This window comes from Amphiura filiformis, chromosome 8 (assembly GCF_039555335.1).
Source record: "Amphiura filiformis chromosome 8, Afil_fr2py, whole genome shotgun sequence".
Lineage (NCBI taxonomy): Eukaryota > Metazoa > Echinodermata > Ophiuroidea > Amphilepidida > Amphiuridae > Amphiura > Amphiura filiformis.
Genome location: NC_092635.1, coordinates 58,322,046 through 58,346,320, shown reverse-complemented (window position 1 = coordinate 58,346,320; position 24,275 = coordinate 58,322,046). Strand labels below are relative to the sequence as shown.

Here is a 24,275-nt window from a genome sequence, read left to right as displayed (position 1 = left end):
ATCCTGCGTTTTACCTGACAACAACACATGGGGTACTGAGCATGCACAGATTGCATAAATGTGTATGAATGGAAACACTGCAGTATCTCATATCGTGTAATCGATATGCTTAGCCTGAGTCGCTCGGCCTATCTCGAACAAAATCGCCATGCGTAGCTTTTGAAGAAAGAGTGGACTCGCCGTACTATCACGGCAATTTTTGACACGAAGATATAGGATGATGACGCTGTGCCCTGCCTACCTGCCTATGTGTCCTCGAACTGTGATGTCCCTCCATATCTTCCTGTCTTGCATTGCTGTTGTCATGTCAGTTGTTTCAAGCCCAGTAAAATTATAATAAGGGGTTAGCCCATCACTAAATTGCGACAGATTCCACTTAATCACCATTCATTTTAGGAAAGCATATTAAATAACACATTGAAGGTCCCCAAAAATACAAATAGTGTAACAGTGCTTAATTTACAAAAATGGCCGCTTAGGGCTATGCATAGGGTGAAATGTCAAAATAGAAAAGTTGGTCAAATCTGGTTAAAAACAATACCAATGTAACAGTATAGCTCTCATCATAAGGATGCAGAAAAAGTAAAGAGCCATTCCATGTCAACTCCAGGGATGTGCACCGCAGCACCTCTTCAATTTTTTTCTTTTTCTGTGTGATGGTAGATATTGATGAGAAAGTAAAATCCTGAAAATTTGAGCTTCACACTCCATTTCGTTTTCCCGTGGCATCAATTTGGGGTCAGGGTAAAAAATGTGTCGCAATGCGAAAGACGATGTTTGGAGGTCCATAAATGTATAAAAGGAACGGCGCTATTAACCCCCAACAACTTTGAAAAGTATGTATCCTCATGGGGTACTTTTTTGTGTAGAATTCAAATCTGGCATCAGACAACTTGTGACTCCTTTACTTTAAAAGATATAGGGCCCTCAAAATGCAACTTCGTCCATCCAGGACCAACTTCGGGGGTCAGAACTCCAAAAGTAAAAATAATTTTATTGTCCATTTTTTGCCAGTCACAGCCCTTTGGTATTACTCTTATTATACTATGAAAAACTTTGTAATCTATTTATTTATCTATTTCCTTATTTATTTATTTATTTATTTATTTATTTATTTATTTATTTATTTATTTATTTATTTATTTATTTATTTACTTATTTATTTATTTATTTATCTTATTTAATTCCTTATTTTTTTACATATATATTTATTCATATATCTATGTATTTATTTAGTTACTAACTGTTTAATTTTTTGTTAAATTTAATTTATGTATTTTATTTATTCTTTATTACATTTTTTTTAATTTATTTATGTATTTTATTTATTCTTTATTACATTTTTTTATTTATTTATGTATTTTAGTTGCTTAGGCCCTATTCATTTATTTATTTTTGAAATCTTATTCTAGCCTATAAAATTTATTCATTTTTTTATATTAAAAGGGCATTTCGTGATCCACAGCCTCATCCCCCCACTTTTCTCAAAAAAAAAAGTTGAGATTTTTATATCACTTGAAACCTCTGGCTACATAATGTTTATGTACAAAATATTTCTTGCAGATTAATTCGTTTAGCAAAGATATCGTGTAATCACAGATATTGGTGGTGTAATTTGAATTTCGTTCTGGTGCACCAGAACGAAATTACAACGCATTGTCTATGGAGCAGTGTAATACACATAATCATGCATAACTCGCGAACGCAAAATCGGAATCAACTGAAATTTTGGGAATAGGTTTTTTACTTGGATATCTAATGAAAAATGACATAAATAGAGGATGCTAGGATCACGAAATACTCCTTTAAGCATAATACCCGGTAGTTCACTATTATTTACGTTCTTTAGTCACGAGTGTCTGTCTCTCTTTAACTACTTCCACCCCTCTCTCCTTCTCTTTCAAATCAATCCCCGGAATCAATCATGTAGCGATTTTTTGTCCCGGAATTATGTAGGCCTATGCCAAAATGGCCAAATGTACGTTTTCCACAAAACGGGGCTCCGCGCTCTTGTACTCAATCGCCAATTTCGTTTATCGCCCCGCTCAACAAATGTAATTGCCCATCACTAGATTTGAAAACTTGAATGAAAAATGGCGGCTGCTAAAGAAGTCGAAGACTTTCTTCTTGATTCACATGTTATATTTGGCCCATTTGATACATTCCCTGAATTTCAAGATCTGTTCCCCAGTAAGTATAGGTAAGAAATATGACAGCGAGTTTGATCATTCTTATTTAAAGCTAAATAAGTCCCAAATGAGCAAAATACAAGCTTAAGCTTACCTCCATCATGTGACATGTCCATGGCATGCTGCTTGATCAATAAGGGGTGGTGCAATAATTATGTGTATTTCCCCCGGGGGGGGGGATGAATTATAGGGGGGGCAAAAGATTTTTTGGGGGCAAGCATTTTTGGCAGGTCAAAAGGGGGGTCAAGCAATTTTTGGCAGGTCGAAAGGGGGGGGGGCAAGCAATTTTTGACACAGATATTTTGCCATTTGGGTACCGTTTCTATATTACGCCCTAAAAAGGCATAGGAAAACGTTAGGAACACATTCAAATATGCAAAATTTCCTGCTCGCTGCGCTCGCATTATATGATAAGACAATTTAAGGTTTTAAATTCGGGTTCCCCAAAATCTTGCATGTGTAACGGGGGGCAAAGATTTTTGGCACGTCAAAGGGGGGGGCAAAGGTTTTTGGCACATCGAAGGGGGGGCAAAGATTTTTGGCATGGCCAAGGGGGGGAAGCATTTTTGGCAGACCATTTTGAGAATTCACCCCGGGGTACACATAATTATTGCACCACCCCTAATGCATGTACAGTATCCTGATCATAAATGACATAATGACATTGAATGCAGTCCATACGTCCATGAGTCATATGCCATGCCTTCAGGTACAAATCTTTGGGAGCAGAAGACACCAAATTGGTGTTTTATGACCTTTTTTGACATTCTTTTGTGAGTGAGTACATGTACGCGTACGTGACTGACGTGGTCAATTCACGCCAAGCATGCCAACCAAGTGACAAGTGTGTATCATCATCATGTGTTAGACTGCGGAACTCAGTCTTCAAAGATAGTCAGTAATTTATCTTTTGGACATTATAGACCAGGTTAAAACTGAGCTAAGTACCACTTGGAGAACCAGAAATTCTCATATGGTTTATCTGGACCAGTTTTGCATGGGGAACAAGAATTTCTTGGGTAAAAAGCCCGTAACCTGAGAACTTTTCCGTGAGGGCTTTTTTCAAAATGGCCGCCAAAATCCAATATATATGGTTAAATTAGTCACTTTAGGGCATATTTAACAAGATTTTGGATTTTTATTGATAGCAATAATGTACTACTAAGTCAGGTTATTAATATGGAGGTGACAGGAGTCACGGCTGAGGCGCTTTTTTCAAAATGGCCGCCAAAATCAATGAAAAACATATATATGGTTAAATTAGTCACTTTAGGGGCATATTTAACCAGATTTTGATTTTATTGATGGCAATAATGTACTACTAAGTCAGGTTATTAATATGAAGGTAACAGGAGGTCACAGGTGTGGGTGCTTTTTTCAAAATGGCCGCCAAAATCAATGAAAAGCATATATATTGTTAAATTAGTCACTTAAAACTGGTATACTTCATCAGATTTTGAATGTTGTTATTGATAGCGGTAAAGCCTTAATACTAGGTCAGATTATTAATACGGAGGTAATAGGATGTCACAGGCGAGGGTGCTTTTTTCAAAATGGCCGACAAAATTGAACTGGAAAGTATGATATCAACAAAAAGCGTCATAAAATGTTACTTAAGTTGAAAAAAAAGTAATAGTTGTCTTTGACTTTTTGAACTTATAATGAAGTACTTCAGGGTGGTAAATGTAGATTCTGATTTAAAATGGCTGCAATGATGACTACCAGAATTGCCTTTATGTATTAAAGAAGACCCCCAAAAGGCAACTTGTACACTAGAATGCCGCAAAAGTGTTGCTTACAGTGTTATAAATTGTCCGTCTTTGCATGATTTCACTGATGCATTCCTCTTTGTTTTAATCCTCATGATCAATCAAATCGCTATTATCTGAAAAACCTTCATAGTCATTCTCTACCAATAGTTCTTGGACGTCCTCAGGCATTACCTGCCGTTTCAACCCACTTAGGTTAAGGTTCCATGTTTTCGTTCCACCCATTGTCAACAATGTTTCCACCATCGTATACAGTGACATCGGCTGCTGCTCTCTTGCCTCCTGCAATGACATACGCGCGAAGGATATGCAGCGCCAGCGCCTGCTTACATGGAGGAAGTAAAGATATATCTGTAATATTTTTATCTTTTGAAAACTTTCGATCAAAGATATCGTATCTTGCTTCGTTGACATCTTTGTCCTTTATTCCGTATAGAAGTGGAACGTTCTCCTCTAGCTCTTTGAATAAACTTTCTGACGGAAAATCTAATACTCCAATGCCGTCCTGTATTTACCAGTGTTTGTGTCCAGAATTACTCTGTCTCCATCATGAATGAAATGGGATAAAGCAATGGCTGCAATGTCTATGTCTCCCGCATGTGAACGGATGATTACTATTAATACCCTCGTTATTATTCCTCACTGTATGTTTTGCATGCAAGATGACCTTTGTGTAATCTTCTTCCTGATTACTGCTAAGATCGAGAATCAAAATAGCATCTTGTTTTGTGACACGAAGGCCTTTAAATTGAGCGATATTGAATTAACAGCCAGCTCAGAAGTCATCCCTGATTGGATTTCATGCATTCACTGATTACAACTCAGTTTTTTTTTTTTTTCGCAAGGGGAAACGTCAGTGCTGGAAACTTCTGGAGTCAAAGCCAAATTTTGTGGACACTTTCTGCACTTTGGAGTATTAGATTTTCTGATAGAAAGTTTATGCAAAGAGCTAAAGGAGTACGTTCACTTCTATAATGGAGTGAAGGGCAGAGATGTCAATGAAGCAAGATACGATATCTTTGATCGAACGCTTTCAAAAGATAAATAGATTGCAGATATATACTTACTACCGCCATGTAAGCAGGCGCTGGCGCTTCATATCCTTCACGCAAAAAGTCACAGACAGCTATTACTTTTTTTCAACTTAAGTAACATTTCCTGACACTTTTTCGTTGATATCATACTTTCCTTCAATTTTGTCGGCCATTTTGAAAAAAAGCACCCTTGCCTGTGACATCCTATTACCTCCGTATTAATAATCTGACCTAGTAATGCTTTACCGCTATCAATAACAACATCCAAAATCTGATGAAGTATACCACTTAAGTGACTAATTTTACTTTTCATTGATTTTGGCGGCCATTTTGAAAACAGCGCCCACAGCTGTGACCTCCTGTTACCTTCATATTAATAACCCGACTTAGTAGTACATTATTGCTATCAATAAAAATCCAAAATCTGGTTAAATAAGCCACTAAAGTGACTAATTTAACCATATATATGTTTTTCATTGATTTTGGAGGCCATTTTGAAACAAGCGCCTCAGCCGTGACCTCCTGTTACCTTCATATTAATAACCTGACTTAGTAGTACATTATTGCTATCAATATAAAGCCAAAATCTGGTTAAATATGCCCTAAATTGGCTAATTTAACTATATATATGTTTTCATTGATTTTGGCGGCCATTTTGAAAAAAAAGCGCCCTCAGCTGTGACCTCCTGTGACCTTCATATTAATAACCTGACTTATTAGTACATTATTGCTATCAATAAAATTCAAAATCTGGTCAAATATGCCCTAAAGTGACTAATTTAACCATATATATTGGATTTTGGCGGCCATTTTGAAAAAAGCGCCCTCACGGAAAAGTTCTCAGGTTACGGGCTTTTTACCCACACCACCTCAATGCCTTCGGCAAAATATTTCCCTAAGTTCAGGTGTGCCATTTGCGCATGCGCGAAAGTAGTTTGATTGACAGATTTCACCTCTGACCTCGATCAGCTGTTTTTGCGACAGTCATAACACTGACAGAAGTATCCAGTTGCGAAAATCGAATTATTTGCCTCATTTTAGCGGCGTGCTTGGACTAGTTTGCAATAGTAATATTAGTATTCAATTCACTGAATATTTAGAGAAGCAAATGACATGATGGATAAGGACAGTTATGGCCACGGACATCGAATATACCACGAAAACATGACGAGATTTGTCCCATTCACCACTGCATCACACAGATCTGTTGTTCATGCACTGTCATGACTGTACATTCATGATCATTGCAATACAGTGTATGTCGTGTATGTGTATACCGTTCTCCTGGCTGAGTATGTCGGGTGTGTTGTTTGTACCTCGACTCTGCAAGGTGAGTTTCTTTTTATAACTCATTAATTTTTTTAATGCACAAGTAAAACTAAACGACACAACATTAATTTTAACTGGCAGTGAGGATTCGCTATAGTATAGACGAATCCAACGAGCCAAGTCATGGTCAGGATTTGCTCGGCCATTAGGCCAAGTAAAATAAAAAACATGTTTCACGTCCGGGTTTTCGAAAAAAAGGAGGAAGAGGGTCTTTTTATTTTCTATTTTTTATCACAAAATTGGTGTAAATAGCCATACTTAGAGCTCAGTGTTTTAGCGTATACAATAATGCCTGGAAAAAGGAGGAGAGTTACACCCCCTCAAATGATCACAAAACCTTCCTAACGTGTTTCTTGTATCTTAACAAGGCTATAGAAAGCATCCTAACTTCCTAGACATATATTTTGAAAGTTATAACCGAATTTCAAAAAATAAAAATATATTTGAAGAAACCTCAAAAAAGGAAGCAGGAGGGGACGTGAAACATGTTTATTTTTTTATTTGGCCTTATTAGGGTCCCTGCATGCACCAAACAGGTGTTGTGAGTGCCCAATTGGGTGGATTAAACCCGCTTAAAATTTGATGTGAGATTCTTTTGTGTTGTAAACTGTCATCATTCTTTTGTCTGCGTGTAACACGGGTGGTAGAATGCAGTTTAAAATATCCTTCAAGGCCGCATCATTTCACATTTTAGGTGAGATAGTTTCGTCCCTGTCGCGGCTATGGCCGCCATTGAGGTGCAGGAATGCGTGAAATTTGATTCGTCTATAGGAAAATATTATTTTGACTTCATCTTCAGTCTCAATCCCAACCCACAGCAAGTGAGCAAACATAAAGTCTTGATTTTTGCAGAGTATGTAGGGCAGCCTACTATATGTTTACAAAGCAATCGTGTAAAAACAGAATTTTGAAAAATATTCAGGGCTTTCCCCTTAGCAAATGTTACAATGGCTTTAATTACAATGTCATACTGTATGAACACGAAAGGTCCATTCTGCAAGGCATATCTTCCAAAAATCTGAACTATAAACACACGCTGAAGCAAAGCACCTGCAACCGAACAGCACAGCTTTCCTTATTGAGGAGGATGTAAGTAATTTCATTTACAAAGTTGTAGCCAAGGGGTGCAGCACACCACACAAAATGCCAATACCTTATTCCTATGTGTTCCTATATTTAATTCTCAGGCACGACAGGTATATATGAAATGAAAGTGCCCTCTGACAAAAAAATAAAAGAGAAAATCAGAAGGGCAAAAGAAAAGAAAAGGGACAAGGAACCCTTTTCTACCGAAATTAACCTGATCATGACCGAAAATAGTGTAAAATACGAAATTTTTGCGTGCCACGTCCCAATAAAGCCTTTTTTAGAAGCTCAAAGACATACAACCTCTCTAGGTATAATTGTATGATGCAACTTTTTTTGCAATGCAGAGTTTTTTTGTGTACCACCTAAGTTTTATTTTGCCCTCCTTACTAAAAAAGATGGCTATGCCCATGAAACTATGCACGACTAGTAGACTTAGTAAATTACAGATTAATGCTTTAAATCTGTCTCCGCTCTCACAGTTCATAAAAAAAATTTAAAATTCCAAAATGATTGCAAGTGACTACTTTTGACTGTATGGACCTTTGACCTCACACCTATTGAAATAGCATATCATGACTCTGCTACAATAATTTATCATTTTGGAAGGAAAATCTAAAAATTTAAAAAGATAGTACATTAAGGCTTTAACGGAGTACAACACCCCTGGCCAATTTTGTGCTTATTTTTTGCATTTTACGAAAAAATTATAGCACATTGGTGACAAGTAAGATATGTATAGGGGCAAGGACTCCCAACTACTGTACTGAAAATTCAGCAACTCAAAGCAAGTAGTTATTGATTTTTGATCAAATATTGGTTTTCCCTCATTTTTGACTGTAACTCCACAACTGTTGTCTGTGCTGATATAAAATTTCCAGTGCAGTAGTTGTAGTCCTTGCCCCTATAATATACATATCTTACTTGTCTCCAATGCCCTATAATTTTTGAGAAAAATGCACAAATAGGCACAAAATTGGGCAGGGGTGTAGTACCCCCTTAAGGCACACAAACAGCCTAGATACCATAATCCTGATAATAATGTGTAATAATTAATCATTGGCTATTATTTTATTTTATTCCAATTTCCAGGTGCAGCAGTACTACTGAGGATACTGGTTTCGTGAAAGACAAAGAGGATGATGGTTTGGAAGTCAACAGCTGGCATCTGTTATCTGGCGCATCACTCGCTAGCCGTACTATAGGGCTTTTTAAACACACTATATCCGAGAACTGCTAAAACCCACTAACCGCTCCACCCAAAAGGGGGAATTAGCAGTCTGGGTTTAGCAGTTCTCTGGATATAGCCAGGTTTTACGATATAGCATGGTTTTGGACCACCACAGTCAAAAGGCCGTAGTAGGGCTATCACCGCATGCATTGAAAACTTTCCCAACATTATGTCAACAATTAAATTTTTTGAAGAAAATCTTTTCTGGAGGGTGAACATTTGATGAGAACTTAAATACTTGCATAGTAATTTATGTGGTGCATAAACTAACTAGTAAATGTTTGCTCCAATTATTAAAATAATAAGGACCTCAACAAATGACTCTGACATCATGTGATGTAATCGTAATGCATAGTTCCTTACAGGCTGTAAAAGTTGCATGGAATTATTGGAAATGTTCTAGGCACTTTTCTTTGGTTTGCCTCAAATTCAGCAGTGACGTCAATGTCTTTTCATGGCTGCGCCACACGAACCACCCTTTTTTGCTACACAATTAACTATACGCACACGATTCAATACGGCGCCCACTAAAATATGCACCTACGTCACTACTGAACTTGAGGGGAACCAATGTATAGCCAAGGTTCCCTAGTCCAAAAATACGGATCGCTAGTCCGAAAAAAATAGGAAATGGTTCACAAGTCCAAAAATAAATAAGGTTTACAAGACCTTAGCAATGGAAAATCTGCAGCCATTAGGACTAGCGACCATTTTTTTCTACATGTAAACCCTTAACATAAAACTAAAATAAAAGAAGGCCCTACATGTAAACCCTTGACTTATAAATGCTTTTAAAGGAGTGTAAGTGTTCATAGTTTATTATTGGCAGACACTGTTTCTTTCATGAAAGCTGTGACTGTGCATCAATGCATTCACACCCAAAGCCTTCAGGAAAGACTAGCCGATGTCAGTCAATGCTACAGTGTAGTCTTTTGTGAAGGCACCATATTAACACACAAGCTGGACTCGAATTTCAGTCAGGGCCATTGCCAGCAGTTTTTCAGTTTTGGCCTTTGTGCCCCTGATCTTTGTTAACTTCAAGGTGTTCTTCAATCCTCTTGACAAGTGGTGCCAAATGGCCTTGACAAAGGGTCCCCCCCCAAATGAAGGTCTGAACAAAAGCCTTCTCAAAAGACTAGTGGCTGCCAATAGACTGTAAATAAATGGTCTTTTGCACTCATTATCTCATACTTCATTACTAAATGTATTTTTACACCTATTTCTCTGGTACATAATTATTAGAAAGACAAGAGTTCATGAAATAAACAAAAATGCATGGTGAATATGTAGCTTTGATCATTGTTTTAATTTATTTTGAAATCTGTAAGGAAGTGAAAAAAAAAAAGCACTATTGTCTTTATTAAAAAAGTATGAAGAAGGAAGTCCAACAAACCAAAACAGTTGAACACACCTACTTAATAGATAATAAATGATGGGGATTTTTTACTACATGTATCCTCTATTGTGTGATGGAAGATATCCAATAAAAAGTCTGCACAAAAAGTAACACAGCTGAAATACGCCTATAAGTTCAGAACTAGTAATCGTTTCCACAATATTTCTGCATAGAAAGAAGGATGATTTATTTACGCTCATTTTGATACCCCATTTGTGAAATGTCGTTCAATACTGATAACACAGTACATAGTGCTTTTAAAGAAAAACCACAAATTTAAAAGTTGCCATTTACAGTAATCAATGGTTTCAATCAATGACTTCATATCAATACAAATAACCGCAACTTTCAATTCGGGTATTTTTCTTTAAAAACACTGCTGTGTTGTTATTATTGAACGAGATTGGACTAATGGGGTATCAAAATGCGCGTAAATAAATCATCCTTCTTTCTATGTTGAAATATTGTGAACACAATTATTAGTTCAAACGCTACAGGCATGTTTATAACAGCTGCGTTTTTTGTGCAGTCTTTATTTTTATAATACAATTCAGCATATTCCCTCTAAGTGATTGTGATCTGGGACAAATCCAAAATTGGATCTAATCTATTAGAAATATTCAATCTAGAATTCAATCTTATTTGATTTTTAATGTAAAAAACATTTGGATGGATTTTTAAAAATCTAATTTGAATACATCTAATTTGATTTTAATCTAAGGGGTTAAAAATCAATCTAAGCAATTTTAATCCCATATATTAAAATTGAATTAGATTGAATTCTAATCTATTGGATTGAATATTTCTAATAGATCTTAATAAATTTTCACACATTCTGTTACACCTAATTTATGAGTCCCGACTTTCAACACAAGTATTGTTCTTCAATTAGTGAGATTGAAGTGCGTTTCTGAATCCGGTCATTATTTCAGTCCTTTTTAATATTTCATTTGTTCCATGACTTCCATCTGCCTCCGCTGCAAAATGTGACATGAAATGGCTCACAGTGGCATTGGTTAATGGTGTCTGGCAGTTGGTTGTTACTTGTACAGTGTAGCTCTGACCTTTTAGTAGGCCTGAAAAAAAAAAGAGGATTTTAGAAAATTTGTCAGGGTAAAGCTGGGACAGTGGCACAATCCCCGCCTGGGGCTGTTACAGCGGCTTTGGTTTGAAATCCTTGCCCACCCACTTCCCCCAAATGAGCACATGCATCTGTATTCCCCAGCCCCCCCCCCCCCCTTGGCGGTGGTGGCAGATTTACCCCCAGCTAGCTGTTCCCTTGATTGCAATGAAAGTGTAGTTTTGCCACTGGTGTGCACACCACAGGGTTCATTTATGTGCCATATTAGGGGCTGTGCAATAATTATCGGGGTAATAAAATGTCCGAACGACCCACCAAAAATAGCTTGCCCCCCCTCTCAGCCTGCAAAATAATCGCTTTCCTCCCTCTTTTGGCCTGCCAAAAATCTTTGCCCCCCCTACACATGCCAAATTTTTTGGGATTCCAATTTGCAAACCTTAAAAGGTCTAGATATGTTATGAGCACAGCGAGCATGAAAATTTGCATATTTCAGCGTTTCCATACTGTTTTCCTAAGCCTTTTTAGAGCATTTTATTTAAAAGGCACCCCATGAATGTGTGCCAAAAATTGCTTGGCCCCCCCCCTCGGATCGCAAAAATTGCTTGCCCCCCAATTTTACCCTCCTTCCAGGGCTCATAATTATTGCACAGCTGAGTCCTTATAGGTATAAGGGGCTATCATTTTCTTCAGAAGGGGGGTCATGAATATATTGGGGGGTTATAGAATTTTAAGACCAAAAATAGGGGGGTTATAATTTTTGTAGCAATCAAAATAGGGGGGTTATAGAATTATTAAGGGCTGGCGACTGGTGTAACTTTTCTTACACTTTTTTTGAACAAAATGTGCACACAATCTTTATACAATGTAAGATTTTTGCGCTCTCCGTGCGCCTTCTTTACGCTTATGGTCAAAAATTTTAACGCTTTCGTGTACTCCGCTCTAAAATTTTGACAGAAGGGGGTCCTAAAATTTTTGACCCACGATAGGGGGTCGAAAATTTTAGCCCGCGATCCGCGATGGAGGGGGTCATAAAAATTGACTTCAGTCACCGACATATTCATGACCCCCTGTCGAAGAAAATTACATCCCCTGAAAGGTGAATTCAGTCAAATTTTGCCATCAAACACTGCATCATTTTATATCAAATTAAACTCCTTGATTATAAAGAAAGCCAAAACTGAAAACCGTTTTGTCATAGCACTTTCCGTAGCAAAATTACATCTTGTCACAGATTGACTTTCATGATATCATCAAAAACATTCAGCCAACATTAGAAGCTTCAATTGGCAAAACAAATCAGGATCTAGGCTCATGATGATGGAATTTCCGGCTCATGACAGAGCAGCTTTTCTACGGTGCGGGAACTGCTATCAAAATCCCTCTAAAATTCCATGTGCGATTCTCTCATTACAAAAATAAATCATATATTTGGGTCAAGTGAAGTATTGACAACATATTCATATAGGTTTCCTTGACCGATCTTTTCTTTACGAGGAAAATTTACAAAATATTGTTGTATTTTTAGCCTAGTCGTAAGAGATTCCCATTGAGTTTACATGTACGAACCTGTTATTCCCACCTAGACCATGCCAAAAACATGCCCACATTTCAACTCGATTATCTACCAAACTGGTCATAGATCTCCTACAATTTTTTGATATGACATAAATGAAAGTGTTACTTACCTAAATGTATCCATTTCAGTCGAGATCTATGACTGGAATTCCTGTAATTCGTTGCCAAATATTGGTATTTTCCTCATTTTGCACCACACAAACCAATGGAAAAAGTTACTTCCGGGTTGCCGAGAAGGCAGGGAAAGTAGGCGGGGCTTGTGAGAAAAACTTCTAGAATCGTTTGAGTCGGGACGGTAGAAACACCGAGTGCATTAAAATATACGAACCCAATGTGGTGGTGTGTCGTCGATGTACAAACGATGTTGCCAATGTTGGTCCGTACTAGACTCGCTGAGTCTCATGGACGCCGTTCCCACACCACCTCAATGCCTTCGGCAAAATATTTCCCTAAGTTCAGGTGTGCCATTTGCGCATGCGCGAAAGTAGTTTGATTGACAGATTTCACCTCTGACCTCGATCAGCTGTTTTTGCGACAGTCATAACACTGACAGAAGTATCCAGTTGCGAAAATCGAATTATTTGCCTCATTTTAGCGACGTGCTTGGACTAGTTTGCAATAGTAATATTAGTATTCAATTCACTGAATATTTAGAGAAGCAAATGACATGATGGATAAGGACAGTTTAAGGCCACGGACATCGAATATACCACGAAAACTAGCTCGTTCACGTAGCGTTTTCGTTGTCCCACTGGCCTACTACACGTAGATTGCCTGGCGATCGGAGTGTTTCGTCAGAGCACCTCGGACTACACGAAAACATGACGAGATTTGTCCCATTCACCACTGCATCACACAGATCTGTTGTTCATGCAGTGTCATGACTGTACATTCATGATCATTGCAATACAGTGTATGTCGTGTATGTGTATACCGTTCTCCTGGCTGAGTATGTTGGGTGTGTTGTTTGTACCTCGACTCTGCAAGGTGAGTTTCTTTTTATAACTCATTAATTTTTTTAATGCACAAGTAAAACTAAACGACACAACATTAATTTTAACTGGCAGTGAGGATTCGCTATAGTATAGACGTAATCCAACGAGCCAAGTCATGGTCAGGATTTGGTCGGCCATTAGGCCAAGTAAAATAAAAAACATGTTTCACGTCCGGTTTTCGAAAAAAAAGGAGGAAGAGGGGTCTTTTTATTTTCTATTTTTATCACAAAATTGGTGTAAATAGCCATACTTAGAGCTCAGTGTTTTAGCGTATACAATAATGCCTGGAAAAAGGAGGAGAGTTACACCCCTCAAATGATCACAAAACCTTCCTAACGTGTTTCTTGTATCTTAACAAGGCTATAGAAAGCATCCTAACTTCCTAGACATATATTTTGAAAAGTTATAACCGAATTTCAAAAAATAAAAATATATTTGAAGAAACCTCAAAAAAGGAAGCGGAGGGGACGTGAAACATGTTTATTTTTTTATTTGGCCTTATTAGGGTCCCTGCATGCACCAAACAGGTGTTGTGAGTGCCCAATTGGGTGGATTAAACCCGCTTAAAATTTGATGTGAGATTCTTTTGTGTTGTAAACTGTCATCATTCTTTTGTCTGCGTGTAACACGGGTGGTAGAATGCAGTTTAAAATATCCTTCAAGGCCGCATCATTTCACATTTTAGGTGAGATAGTTTGGTCCCCGTCGCGGCTATGACCGCCATTAAGGTGCAGGAATGCGTGAAATTTGATTCGTCTATAGGAAAATATGATTTTGACTTCATCTTCAGTCTCAATCCCAACCCACAGCAAGTGAGCAAACATAAAGTCTTGATTTTTGCAGAGTATGTAGGCCTACTATATGTTTACAAAGCAATCGTGTAAAAACAGAATTTTGAAAAATATTCAGGGCTTTCCCCTTAGCAAATGTTACAATGGCTTTAATTACAATGTCATACTGTATTGTCTTTCCAGAAACTGGCACACGAAAGGTCCATTCAGCAAGGCATATCTTCCAAAAATCTGAACTATAAACACACGCTGAAGCAAAGCACCTGCAACCGAACAGCACAGCTTTCCTTATTGAGGAGGATGTAAGTAATTTCATTTACAAAGTTGTAGCCAAGGGGGTGCAGCACACCACACAAAATGCCAATACCTTATTCCTATGTGTTCCTATATTTAATTCTCAGGCACGACAGGTATATATGAAATGAAAGTGCCCCTCTGACAAAAAATAAAAGAGAAAATCAGAAGGGCAAAAAGAAAAGAAAAGGGACAAGGAACCCTTTTCTACCGAAATTAACCTGATCATGACCGAAAATAGTGTAAAATACGAAATTTTTGCGTGCTGCGTCCCAATAAAGCCTTTTTTAGAAGCTCAAAGACATACAACCTCTCTATGTATAATTGTATGATGCAACTTTTTTTGCAATGCAGAGTTTTTTTGTGTACCACCTAAGTTTTATTTTGCCCTCCTTACTAAAAAAAAAAAGATGGCTATGCCCATGAAACTATGCACGACTAGTAGACTTAGTAAATTACAGATTAGTGCTTTAAATCTGTCTCCGCTCTCACAGTTCATAAAAAAATTAAAATTGCAAAATGATTGCAAGTGACTACTTTTGACTTTATGACCTTTGACCTCACACCTATTGAAATAGCATATCATGACTCTGCTACAATAATTTATCATTTTGGAAGGAAAATCTAAAAATTTAAAAAGATAGTACATTAAGGCTTTAAGGGAGTACTACACCCTGGCCAATTTTGTGCTTATTTTTTGCATTTTCATAAAAATTATAGCACATGGTGACAAGTAAGATATGTATAGGGGCAAGGACTCCCAACTACTGTACTGAAAATTCAGCAACTCAAATCAAGTACATGTAGTTATTGATTTTTTGATCAAATATTGGTTTTCCTCATTTTTGACTGTAACTCCACAACTGTTGTCTGTGCTGATATAAAATTTCCAGTGCAGTAGTTGTAGTCCTTGCCCCTATAATATACATATCTTACTTGTCCCCAATGCCCTATAATTTTGAGAAAATGCACAAATAGGCACAAAATTGGGCAGGGTGTAGTAATTTCTATAAGGCACACAAACAGCCTAGATACCATAATCCTGATAATAATGTGTAATAATTAATCATTGGCTATTATTTTATTTTATTCCAATTTCCAGGTGCAGCAGTACTACTGAGGATACTGGTTTCGTGAAAGACAAAGAGGATGATGGTTTGGAAGTCAACAGCTGGCATCTGTTATCTGTCGCATCACTCGCTAGCCGTACTATAGGGCTTTTTAAACACACTATATCCGAGAACTGCTAAAACCCACTAACCGCTCCACCCAAAAGGGGGAATTAGCAGTCTGGGTTTAGCAGTTCTCTGGATATAGCCAGGTTTTACGATATAGCATGGTTTTGGACCACCACAGTCAAAAGGCCGTAGTAGGGCTATCACTCGCATGCATTGAAAACTTTCCCAACATTATGTCAACAATTAAATTTTTTGAAGAAAATCTTTTCTGGAGGGTGAACATTTGATGAGAACTTAAATACTTGCATAGTAATTTATGTGGTGCATAAACTAACTAGTAAATGTTTGCTCAAATTAGTAAAATAATAAGGACCTCAACAAATGACTCTGACATCATGTGATGTAATCGTAATGCATAGTTCCTTACAGGCTGTAAAAGTTGCATGGAATTATTGGAAATGTTCTAGGCACTTTTCTTTGGTTTGCCTCAAATTCAGCAGTGACGTCAATGTCTTTTCATGGCTGCGCCACACGAACCACCCTTTTTTGCTACACAATTAACTATACGCACACAATTCAATACGTCTATCACTAAAATATGCACCTACGTCACTACTGAACTTGAGGGGAACCAATGTATAGCCAAGGTTCCCTAGTCCAAAAAATACGGATCGCTAGTCCGAAAAAATAGGAAATGGTTCACAAGTCCAAAAATAAATAAGGTTTACAAGACCTTAGCAATGGAAAATCTGCAGCCATTAGGACTAGCGACCATTTTTTTCTTGGACTAGTGACATTTATGACTAAGCGCACCTTAGGATTAGCGGATGCAGGATAGAGTAATTGTAGACCAAATTGTTTAGTAGCTGCTACTGGTTTACCTTCATCCCCGTAAATATGATGAGTATCCAGTCCACTAATCAAGGGTTTAGGACCAGAAGGCCTAACTGCAATAGCTGCCCCATAGACATTTTGATAATTTATCTAAAATATGACACTTGGCAGCTATTGCAGATAAGGCCTCGTTAATGTCTGTTATTTATTAAATAAATAAAAGAAGACCCTACATGTAAACCCTTAACATAAAACTAAAATAAAAGAAGGTCCTACATGTAAACCCTTGACTTATAAATGCTTTTAAAGGAGTGTAAGTGTTCATAGTTTATTATTGGCAGACACTGTTTCTTTCATGAAAGCTGTGACTGTGCATCAATGCATTCACACCCAAAGCCTTCAGGAAAGACTAGCCGATGTCAGTCAATGCTACAATGTAGTCTTTTGTGAAGGCACCATATTAACACACAAGCTGGACTCGAATTTCAGTCAGGGCCATTGCCTGCAGTTTTTCAGTTTTGGCCTTTGTGCCCCTGATCTTTGTTAACTTCAAGGTGTTCTTCATTCCTCTTGACAAGTGGTGCCAAATGGCCTTGAAAAAGGGCCCCCCCCCCCCCCCAAATGAAGGTCTGAACAAAAGCCTTCTCAAAAGACTAGTGGCTGCCAATAGACTGTAAATAAATGGTCTTTTTGCACTCATTATCTCATACTTCATTACTAAATGTATTTTTACACCTATTTCTCTGGTACATAATTATTAGAAAGACAAGAGTTCATGAAATAAACAAAAATGCATGGTGAATATGTAGCTTTGATCATTGTTTTAATTTATTTTGAGATCTGTAAGGAAGTGAAAAAATAAAAGCACTATTTTTTTTTTTTAAAAAGTATGAAGAAGGAAGTCCAACAAACCAAAACAGTTGAACACACCTACTTAGATAATAAATGATGGGGATTTTTTTACTACATGTATCCTCTATTGTGTGATGGAAGATATCCAATAAAAAGTCTGCACAAAAAGTAACACAGCTGAAATATGCCTATAAGTTCAGAACTAGTAATCGTTTCCACAATATTTCTACATAGAAAGAAGGATGATTTATTTACGCTCATTTTGATACCCCATTTGTGAAATGTCGTTCAATACTGATAACACAGTACATAGTGCTTTTAAAGAAAAACCACAAATTTAAAAGTTGCCATTTACAGCAATCAATGGTTTCAATCAATGACTTCATATCAATACAAATAACCGCAACTTTCAGTTCGGGTATTTTTCTTTAAAAACACTGCTGTGTTGTTATTATTGAACGAGATTGGACTAATGGGGTATCAAAATGCGCGTAAATAAATCATCCTTCTTTCTATGTTGAAATATTGTGAACACAATTATTAGTTCAAACGCTACAGGCATGTTTATAACAGCTGCGTTACTTTTTGTGCAGTCTTTATTTTTATAATACAATTCAGCATATTCCCTCTAAGTGATTGTGATCTGGGACAAATCCAAAATTGGATCTAATCTATTAGAAATATTCAATCTAGAATTCAATCTTATTTGATTTTTAATCTAAAAAACATTTGGATGGATTTTTAAAAATCTAATTTGAATACATCTAATTTGATTTTAATCTAAGGGGTTAAAAATCAATCTAAGCAATTTTAATCTCATATATTAAAATTGAATTAGATTGAATTCTAATCTATTGGATTGAATATTTCTAATAGATCTTAATAAATTTTCACACATTCTGTTACACCTAATTTATGAGTCCCGACTTTCAACACAAGTATTGTTCTTCAATTAGTGAGATTGAAGTGCGTTTCTGAATCCGGTCATTATTTTAGTCCTTTTTAATATTTCATTTGTTCCATGACTTCCATCTGCCTCCGCTGCAAAATGTGACATGAAATGGCTCACAGTGGCATTGGTTAATGGTGTCTGGCAGTTGGTTGTTACTTGTACAGTGTAGCTCTGACCTTTTAGTAGGCCTGAAAAAGAAAAAGAGGATTTTAGAAAATTTGTCAGGGTAAAGCTGGGACAGTGGCACAATCCCCTTTTGTTTTTGTTTTAGCGGCTTGGTTTGAAATCCTTGCCCACCCACTTCCCCAAATGAGCACATGCATCTGTATTCCCCAGCCCCCCCCCTTGGCGGTGGTGGCAGATTTACCCCCAGCTAGCTGTTCCCTTGATTGCAATGAAAGTGTAGTTTTGCCACTGGTGCCCCCAATCCCCCCTCCACCATCGGTTGCACACCACAGGGTTCATTTATGTGCCATATTAGGGGCTGTGCAATAATTATCGGGGTAATAAAATGTCCGAACGACCCACCAAAAAAATAGCTTGCCCCCCTCTCAGCCTGCAAAATAATCGCTTTCCTCCCTCTTTTGGCCTGCCAAAAATCTTTGCCCCCAACACATGCCAAATTTTTGGGATCCCAATTTGCAAACCTTGAAAGGTCTAGATATGTTGCGAGCACAGCAAGCATGAAAATTTGCATATTTCAGCGTTTCCATACTGTTTTCCTCAGCCTTTTTAGAGCATTTTATTTAAAAGGCACCCCATGAATGTGTGCCAGAAATTGCTTGCCCCCCCTCGGATCGCTTGCTTGCCCCCCCACTTTTACCCTCCTTCCAGGACCCATAATTATTGCACAGCTGAGCCCCTTATAGGTATAAGGGGCTATCATTTTCTTCAGAAGGGGGGGTCATGAATATACTGGGGGGGTCATAGAATTTTAAGACCAAAAATAGGGGGGTTATAATTTTTGTAGCAATCAAAATAGGGGGTTATAGAATTATTAAGGGCTGGCGACTGGTGTAACTTTTCTTACACTTTTTTGAACAAAATGTGCACACAATCTTTATACAATGCAAGATTTTTGCGCTCTCCGTGCGCCTTCTTTACGCTTATGGTCAAAAATTTTAACGGGTTTCGTGTGCTCCGCTCTAAAATTTTGACAGAAGGGGGGGGTCCTAAAATTTTTGACCCACGATAGGGGGTCGTAAAAATTTTAGCCCAGCGATCCGCGATGGAGGGGGGGTCATAAAAATTGACTTCAGTCACCGACATATTCATGACCCCCTGTCAAGAAAATTACATCCCCTGAAAGGTGAATTCAGTCAAATTTTGCCATCAAACACTGCATCATTTTATATCAAATTAAACTCCTTGATTATAAAGAAAGCCAAAACTGAAAATCGTTTTGTCATAGCACTTTCCGTAGCAAAATTACATCTTGTCACAGATTGACTTTCATGATATCATCAAAAACATTCAGCCAACATTAGAAGCTTCAATTGGCAAAACAAATCAGGATCTAGGCTCATGATGGAATTTCCGGCTCATGACAGAGCAGCTTTTCTACGGTGCGGGAACTGCTATCAAAATCCTCTAAAATTCCATGTGCGATTCTCTCATTACAAAAATAAATCATATATTTGGGTCAAGTGAAGTATTGACAACATATTCATATAGGTTTCCTTGACCGATCTTTTCTTTACGAGGAAAATTTACAAAATATTGTTGTATTTTAGCCTAGTCGTAAGAGATTCCCATTGAGTTTACATGTACGAACCTGTTATTCCCACCTAGACCATGCCAAAAACATGCCCACATTTCAACTCGATTATCTACCAAACTGGTCATAGATCTCCAACAATTTTTGATATGACATAAATGAAAGTGTTACTTACCTAATGTATCCATTTTCAGTCGAGATCTATGACTGGAATTCCTGTAATTCGTTGCCAAATATTGGTATTTTCCTCATTTTGCACCACACAAACCAATGGAAAAAGTTACTTCCGGGTTGCCGAGAAGGCAGGGAAAGTAGGCGGGCTTGTGAGAACAACTTCTAGAATCGTTTGAGTCGGGACGGTAGAAACACCGAGTGCATTAAAAGTAACGAACCCAATGTGGTGGTGTGCTTTTTACCCAAGAAATTCTTGTTCCCCATGCAAAACTGGTCCAGATAAACCATATGAGAATTTCTGGTTCTCCAAGTGGTACTTAGCTCAGTTTTAACCCGGTCTATTATATGACTATCATTTGAAGACTGAGTTCTTATGATACATCTTCCGAGGAGCAGTTTCAGACAATAGCTCGGGATTATTGGGATAGGGGTTATCTTTTGAATTCTTTTATGACCACGTCGAGCATAGTCATGTCTGTCAAGGACACTCGGCATGAATTGAAAGACCATGTCATTCGCAACAAAAGAATGTCAAAGGTCATAAAACACCAATTTGGTGTCTTTCCGCTCCTCAGAATATGATGCTTTAAGGGGTACTACACCCCTGGCCAATTTTGTGCCTATTTTTGCATTTTTCTCAAAGATTATAGCGCATTGGTGACAAATAAGATATGTATATTATAGGGGCAAGGACTACAACTACTGCACTGGAAATTTTATTTCAGTACAGACAACAGTTGTGGAGTTGCAGTCAAAAATGAGGGAAAACCAATATTTGATCAATAAATCAATAACTACTTGCCTTGAGTTGCTGAATTTTCAGTGCAGTAGTTGTAGTCCTTGCCCCTATAATATACATCTTACTTACCACCAATGCGCTATAATTTTTGAGAAAAATGCAAAAATAGGCACAAAATTGGCCAGGGGTGTAGTACCCCCTTAAAGGCCTATGGCTAATCATGTGTATGCTTCATAAATTCAGTGCCGTGCCAGTGGTCATGAGTCATGAAACTTTGAAGAATTAAAAGATAACCTCTGCCCCACTAATCCCAAGCTATTGTCTGAAACTGCTCCTCGGAAGATGTGTCATAAGAACTCAGTCCTCAAATGATAGTCATAAATATAACGACCAAAAGATAAATGACTGACTATCATTGAAGACTGAGTTCCGCAGTCTAGTACGGTATGATATGAATGCATGAATTGTACGGTACTGGTACGCCATGCGCCCAGTACTTTAATAACACTTCTCACGTCTGTCAAAGAAAGGAGACACACTCGCGAATTCCCTATTGGATTGATAACTGACTTTCTCTGCATGAGTGAGACATAGGGCCTATCTTGATTTTGCATTGACTGTTCAGTGTTATTTCAATTGTACGTCCGTAACAAAAAAATGTACACGTCCGCAACGGCAAAACATTGAGAAATTTGACCAAAAGATATTAAGACTCTGATTTTTTTCTTTGCTGGTTTTCTTTAGTTTTGTCCCTCTTGCAAATAAAACTGTACCAGTTTGCATCAAAGATCTGAACACTACACAGAGCAATTAAACGGAAACACAAGTACTCCCGGTAACTCAAAAAAATCACTTTCTGTACGTCCGCAAAGGAGGTGTTTTTGTCATGCCAACTAAGAATGGGATTGGAATTAAATATTCAGGTTTTACACTTCTATCAGAGATACTTCAAATACAAAAGCCTCAAGAATTTAGAAGTTCTCAAAGTCTTCTAAATGTATGTCCGGAACTACGGAACTGGCCCAGGGCCTAGGCAAAGGCACATATAAATACTTGTTGTTATGTTATTACCATCACAGCTTTGGAACTTTTTTTTCTTCTTTTTAGATTTATTTTTATTTTTTTTGTAAAAAAATTAGGTCATGACTCGGGCCTACTTTTAGAGTCGGTCCAGTTATGCCAAACAATAGTTTTAGGCCCTATTGAAATGTTAATTTAAATTGTTGATTAATTTAAACAACAACAAAATTGGCCAAGCGCCAACCCTGAATCTGAATAATTTTTCTCTTGACATACCAGTTAGCAACCTGGACAACCGATTCTTTTGTTTAGCAAGGCTCACTCAGTCATTTAATGTGGCAATACAAACGATCGAATTTTGTGTTGAAACGAGCTAAATTTTGAGTTACACCTTTTCAATGTAAAATAAATTTTCTCGGTGAAATGAAATGCAATCATTTTCATTTTTTCAGTAAATGTCAGGTCAAATTGTAGTGCTTGATACTTATTTTTTTTTTTCAAATCCTAGTGTTTAACTTAGGCGTGAAATTCAGTCATTTCGTGTAAGATTTTCGATTTTGATAGGCTTAAACTCTGCCCATGAGCCTTTTCTTGGATCAACCTTTTAGCTTTTCAAAGTAATATAGTTCGCTAATGAAGGATTTTTCCCAACTTTCTAACGCACATCACCGTGAGCGATATATCATAGTTTTGTCAGAATTTACGTTTTGATTTCACCATTTTTTCACCGGCTGAAATTTTTTCAAAATCAACGCGTGAAATATAAGGCTAATAATACTAGTATTGTGGATCGATATCCCTGGGTTTAATAGGAATACCGGCATGATACAGTGTTGCCAGAACTTCAATATAGCAAACGAAATTCCCAGAGAAATAACCTTCATACGCCCGGCGTAACGCCCCAGACTTTCGTTATTTAAACGCCAGAAATAGATTGTCCTTATAAGAACCATCAGAGATTGTGGCTTATAAGAACCGTTCATTATCATTGTTAACTTAAACAGGTTTTGTTTTTAAACATCTTTATAAATTGATTGTTTTTATGTTTGTTTGTAAATTTGCGTGCTTTTACGCGCTTTGAGTTCCTCATCAGAGATTGTGCCTTATAAGAACCATTCATTTTCATTGTTAACTTAAACAGGTTTTTGTTTTTAAACAAAAACCTGTTCAAGCAATTATTTAAAATTGCTTGCCTAAAAACAGAATAACTTGGATGTTAATACTTGACGTAGTGTTTCAATTGTCATGAAGGTGACTGGGTATCCAGTGCCTTTTGTTTGTGTTTGCTTGAAACTGCTTTTGGAAACCCACCGAAAGGCATAGGCCCTAATGAAGCAGCCAAAACAATACCAGGTTAAACATGGAAGTTTATAAAAACTTATTAAATAACCTTAAGGAAAAAAAAAAAACATTTGTGGCAACAATAAGCCTTGCATTGAAAGTCATGGTTAAAGTGTGTTGATTACCACACCAAAGTTTCCCTACATACACCCCCACTACCCACCTCACACACCTCTGCACCCACCCCACCCTATAGGCCTACATGTACATGATATTACATAATAATATATAGCATAGCTATACATTTAGGTATAGCGCTTAATTATGACAAATATGGTTAGGCCTATATATAGGCCTACAACCCGAACACTGATGAATCTCTACAGAAACCCGAACACAAGTCATACAAAATTCACATGGAGATAGGAGGGACAGAAGATTAAAATCCCCCCGGAAAATCCCCTATAATAACACGCTAATTTTTCTTGGTTTGGACCGTGGATTTTCATGAACCTCAAGCGTCGTCTCTTAATACGGACTAACCTAGGTAAACAAACACACAGACAGACAAAATGGTTTTCATAATCATGGAATCCATATAAATTGAAATTGCAGGCTATCACGGGAGCAAATTTGTAAAATTCACCTCATTTACCAATTGGGGATTTGGGCTACCAAATCGCTAGTCGGGCAATCTTCATGATCTTTGCTTTTCAATGGAAAATTGCCCTGGATGACAACAATGAAAATATCGACTA

The 24,275-nt window shown here is 37.4% G+C and overlaps 1 protein-coding gene and 2 long non-coding RNA genes across 3 annotated transcripts in view; 2 read left to right on the top strand and 1 right to left on the bottom strand.

Moving 5' to 3' along the window:
- The first annotated feature begins 2,068 nt into the window (after positions 1-2,068).
- LOC140159290 (uncharacterized) overlaps positions 2,069-24,275 on the top strand; it is a 30,563-nt gene continuing 8,356 nt past the window's right edge. Inside the window, exon 1 of the mRNA XM_072182705.1 lies at positions 2,069-2,200. Coding sequence (XP_072038806.1) covers positions 2,094-2,200 — 107 coding nt within the window. The 5' untranslated portion in view covers positions 2,069-2,093. The remainder of the gene's footprint in view (positions 2,201-24,275) is intronic.
- On the top strand, positions 13,553-17,584 carry LOC140159289 (uncharacterized). The gene is made up of 3 exons (XR_011859869.1): positions 13,553-13,677; positions 14,660-14,778; positions 15,873-17,584. It is a non-coding gene; the product is annotated as an uncharacterized lncRNA (long non-coding RNA).
- LOC140159288 (uncharacterized) lies at positions 17,482-20,648 on the bottom strand. The gene is made up of 2 exons (XR_011859868.1): positions 20,479-20,648; positions 17,482-18,774 (listed from the first exon to the last, which is right to left on the bottom strand). It is a non-coding gene; the product is annotated as an uncharacterized lncRNA (long non-coding RNA).